At 69.4% G+C, this 4,539-nt stretch overlaps 2 protein-coding genes across 2 annotated transcripts in view; both read left to right on the top strand.

Annotated features, from left to right (window-relative positions):
• Window positions 1–22: 22 nt before the first annotated feature.
• Window positions 23–2,793, top strand: H696_04379 (hypothetical protein). The gene is made up of 4 exons (XM_009498256.1): window positions 23–214; window positions 342–1,508; window positions 1,663–1,819; window positions 2,014–2,793. Exons 2-4 carry the CDS (start codon window positions 364–366, stop codon window positions 2,044–2,046), a joined length of 1,335 nt encoding a protein of 444 aa, XP_009496531.1. The 5' UTR covers window positions 23–214; window positions 342–363; the 3' UTR covers window positions 2,047–2,793.
• Window positions 2,794–4,329: 1,536 nt separating this feature from the next.
• H696_04380 (hypothetical protein) overlaps window positions 4,330–4,539 on the top strand; it is a 6,877-nt gene continuing 6,667 nt past the window's right edge. The window contains exon 1 of the mRNA XM_009498257.1: window positions 4,330–4,481. The gene's annotated coding sequence lies outside the window, so the exon portion shown is untranslated. The remainder of the gene's footprint in view (window positions 4,482–4,539) is intronic.

Raw genomic sequence — 4,539 nt, forward strand, 5'->3', positions numbered from 1 at the left:
TCCCTCTCTCCCTCCTCCCCCCCCCCGCCCTGCTCCTGCCTTGCCTGGCACTGTCGACGGATCCCTCCAGCGTCCCTCACTCCACTCCTCGCCCCTCCGACAACACGCGCGCGCACGGCACCCACGCGCTCGGCGCACACATACACACACACACGCGCACCCACCCGCCTGCGGCGCGCGCGCGCACCTCCACCTCCCCCCTCCCCTGACGCCCGTACGGCCCCCCCCCCCTCCCCTCCCCTCCCCCCTGCAGGCTCCCCGTTTCCCCGGCGATTGAGACTAACCCTCCAGCTCTCCGGACGCTCGCGCGCGCCTTCTCGCTCTGCCCTGCCCCCCTCCAGTCCATCCCCTCTTCTCGTCTGTATGACCCAGTCCCCTCCCGTCCGGCCGCCGCTGAGCGGTAAACGCTCCTCGCCAGCGGTTCGCCCGCAGATGGACCCGATGCCCGGCTCGCCGACCGGCGCGCAGGCGGTCCGCCCGTTGCAGCCCCTGTCCCCGACCATGTCCCCGACATCGGCCCCGGGGCCTGCCGCCACCGCCACCGCCAGCGCCACCAACACAGCCACCTCCCCTGGGGGTGGTGCCGGCGCCGCGGCTCCGGGCCCCGGGCGCAAGTCCCCGACCCCCCGCCCGGCCCCGATGCCCGGCACCACGGCCGGGATCTCCTCGGCCGCAACGTCGACCGGCACCGTCCGGCCGCCTCTCAACCCGCCGTCCGGGTCCCGGTCGCCCCCTCCGGCCGCCGCCGGCGCCGCGGTCGCTCCCGGGAGCCCCCCTCCCCGGGGCAACCCCACCGCCGGGCGTGGCTCTCCCCGGCCGGTTCGCTCGCCGCCAGGCTCCCCGGCTCAGTCACCGCGCGCCGGGTCCTCCGGTCCCGCATCTCCCCGCGCTGGCAACGGCAATGGCAACGGCAATGGCAATGGCAACGCCGGCCGTGGCGGTGGTCCGCCGAATGGTGGCCCACGCGCCGGCGGCTCCCCTCCTGCCTCCGTGGCCGGTGTCACCGGCGCCCAGCCAGGCCCGGCCGCCGACTCGGCCGCCGACACCCCCGCCGCTCCTCGGGCGCAGTTCCCCGTGTGGATCAATCTCCTGGAGGCTGGCAGCCCGGTGACCATCACCCTGAAGGCCCCGGCGGCGACGCCGCTGTCCGGCATCGTGGCCGCCCTGCACTTGGACCACGGGGTGGTCATCCTCTCGCTGATGGCCCAGCCGCCGTATCACTCGGCCCCGCCGCGCCTGCTGGAGTCGCACCTGGTGTTCCTGGCCCAGGTGGAGTCGGTGGTCCCGCTGGACCTCAGCACCGTTGCCGGGCACCTGCACCACTTCGGCCCGGAGCGGAGCACCCTGCCGGCAGCCGAGCTGGCCCGCATCAACCATGTTGTCCCGCTGGCGGAAATCCAGTCGGAAATGTCCCGCTGGGCGCGCGAGGCCAATCGCCATGTCCGTCGCATTGCCCCGGAGACCGTGTCCAACCTCGGCCAGAAGGTCTTTGATCATCTGTTCCGGACGTGCGTACGGCAGTTTGTGACCTCGCCTCCGGCCCAGCACCTGTCTTTTTTTATGCCGCTGCCCCGGCGCCATGCTCCCCCACGTGCCCCCTCTAACCGATTGCTTGGCCTCGGCACACGCACACGCACACGCACACGCATACCGCGCGCTTAGCATGCCCTGCAAGTGGGACGGCACGTCGATCGTTGTCATGGATGATGTGGTCATCGCCGGGCCGCTTTACCGACCGGAGGATACGACCCTGCTCCACCCGACCGACGCCTCGGGGAATGAATCATCATCAATAGCCCTTGGCCGTGTTCGCCAGCTCGTGCGTTGCCTCTTTTCCCTTTTCCCTTTTCGCTTGTCTGTTCCTCCTCCTTCCACATGGTCTGTGCCCCCCCTGCGCCTCCTTGTCCGATGCGCCTCGGGAGGTGATACATGCACCCCGTGCCCCGGGGAATTGTCCACTGACACGCCCCACTTCCGGATGTGTTGCTGGGCGGGGGGGCCTCCCGCGCGCAGCTCTCCAAGGCACACTCCCAGATCCAAGCCTGAGCAGGGGGGGGGCGCTCTCTCCCTGCCACCGGCGGCTGGCCGCCTGCCTTTTTTTTTTTTCGCCCCCGCCGCCACGCCCCACGCGTGCACCTGGGCCTACCTCCCTCCTCTCCTGCCCCTGTCCCCCCTCTCCCTTCCCCCGACCCATCCCCTTGACCTTGTTCCCACCCCCAACCTCCCCGCATCCATCTTCGAATATCAACCGCTCAAACCCCACTCAGGGCTGGAAAAGGGGGACGAGAGCGCTCTCGTGTGCCACCCTCGCGCCTCCCCGGCCATGATGCCGGCATGCCAGCACCAGACCTGCCAGTCCCTCTCTCCCACTGCCCTCCTCCCGGCACCGCCGCCGCCACCGCCATCGCCACCACCACCGCTGCATGCGCACGCCTTCCCCGCAGCCACCCCCCTCCTCTCACCCCTCACGAAAGGCCCTCCTCCCCCTCCTCCTCCTCCTCCTCCTCCTCTCTTCTCCTTCCACCGCCAGGGTGCGCTTGCCTTTCCCTGCCTCTTCCCCCTCCTCCATGCGGGCATCCTGCCCCCTGCCTGCGCCCAATGGTCGATCACACGACAACACGCTGCGCGCCGGACAGGCCCACACGCGACCATGCAGGAGGAAGGGAGGGGGGAAACGAGCATGCGAACGAGCAAGCGAAAGCAAGCAGACGACAAAAATGGCTGCCTCTCCGTGCGCACACGCACATACACGGATGCGCATGACACCCCGCCCAATACATGTACAACATTCCACCGGCGCCATGCGTGGGTAGATCGGAATGGTGTTTCCCGACGTGGGCGTTGGTATCTGGGCTAATGGAGGGTGGTGGCCCGCGTTAGCCCGGCCTGTCTGTGATCGACAAGCAACGACCCGGAGGACCTTCTTCTCGAGCCGGCCTCGAGATTGAGGGGTGGGGGCGAGGAGAAACAGAGGGCGGGGCAGCAGAGCGGCTGTGCTTTTGGAGCCCCTTCGTGTTGCTCTTCTTTTTTTTCTTCCCCACCGGGGGAGGGGGGGGGGGGGGTGATCAATAAAGGGGTACCCTGCCCGAACCTGGGGGGAGCAACGGGGCGGCGGCGGAGACGGGCGTCTTCGCGGCCATGCCCCTGTGTTGGAGCACGACAGGAAGCCTTGGAGCGCTGGCGTGCGGGTGGGGCGACAAGAGGGAGCCCCGTTTTTCTGGGCCCGGCCAATACTGCTTGCCATTAAACAAAAGGGCACTTACGGGGGCTGGACGAAAATCCATGCTTGTTCGCCGGTGAAGGGCATGCCCTTGGCGGAGGCCTTTTTCACGCTGCCGATCGGGAGTCTGAGGGTCTCTCCCCCTGGGGGGGGGGTCGGGAGGAATGCCGGCTGGGCGGCCCGGCGTTCGGCGGTGAACATCCCCATACAAAAGTACGTATACCGCAAATGCCCTCGGATAAATGAGCACCACAGATCCGGCATCCGCGGCGTCTCCGGCCGCGGACGACTGGCGCGCTCGTTGGGGGCAGGCCGGGGGGGGGAGACGGGGAGAGCCTGGCGTCAGGACGGCCACGGAGGGGACAGCTATGAGTTGGCAGGTGTTCGTCGACCAGAGCGGGGACAGCCCTCTGCGGCCGGCCGGCTGGGACAACGGCCGGGGGCGGGGGAGTCATCCCAGCACGGGCAACTCCCCCAAATGGCGTGGAGGGGCCGCGAAGCGCCCCGGATCCCGCAGCCTTGGGCTGGGACTTGGGGCTGCAGCGCAGTGGCAAACAGCCAGACCGGACCTCGGGGGGGGGGGGGAACCGTTGCCCGTCCGGGCCTCTCCCCGTGCGGGGGGGAGGGCGGGGGCGGTGGTGCTTTCCTATCAGGTCATTTCAAGCTTCCTCGGGTGTCCGACCGGATCCCTCCCTTCCGGGACACACGGGCGGGGTCCGCGCGGGTGCTCGGCCCGGGCGGGCGACCAAAACAAAGGGCCCCGCCAGGACGCGCCCGGCCCTCCGGCCGTCGTGGCGGACCTGGCGTTCCCCGACTGGTTCCCGCCGGACCCCTGCCCCGCCGGCGAGAATGTGAGAGTGACTGTGTGTGTGTGTGTGTGTGAGTGTGTGTGTGTGTGTGTGTGCGCGCGCGCGCGCGCGCGACGGCGCGCCGACGCACGGGAGCCCCTGCTTTCTGGCACAGGGCGGGCCGGGGCAGGGTGAGGCACAATCCGGCAGATTTCGCCTCTTCCGCTGGCGTGTTGTCCGGCTTCGCCCATTCGCAGTGCCTCCATCCCCGCCCCTCCCTCCTGCCACTGGCCACCCCCTCCATCCCATTCTCCTTCTCCCTCCCTCTCTCTCTCTCTCTCTTTCGCTTGCCCGTCTCCTGCCCGCGCACCTGGCCTGACGTCGCTACCCGGAGAGGCGCCTCCTCCCTTCCCTGCCTGCACCCCCCCCCCCTCTCCTCCTTACTCTCCCGTGTGTAGGGGCCGCCCAGCCAGGTGTGTGGGTCCTCTTCCTCCCTCTCTCTCTCTCTTTGGCGATAGTGCCCTCCCGCCC

This window comes from Fonticula alba (assembly GCF_000388065.1).
Source record: "Fonticula alba strain ATCC 38817 unplaced genomic scaffold supercont2.7, whole genome shotgun sequence".
NCBI lineage: Eukaryota > Rotosphaerida > Fonticulaceae > Fonticula > Fonticula alba.

Bases quoted from the DNA above. Each gene is read 5' to 3' on its own strand.
- H696_04379 (XM_009498256.1), top strand. From the start codon at position 364: ATGACCCAGTCCCCTCCCGTCCGGCCGCCGCTGAGCGGTAAACGCTCC. The intron at 1,509-1,662 runs GTGCGTACGGCA...CCGCGCGCTTAG, and splicing joins TTTGATCATCTGTTCCGGAC to CATGCCCTGCAAGTGGGACG. The intron at 1,820-2,013 runs GTGCGTTGCCTC...TCCCGCGCGCAG, and splicing joins TTGGCCGTGTTCGCCAGCTC to CTCTCCAAGGCACACTCCCA.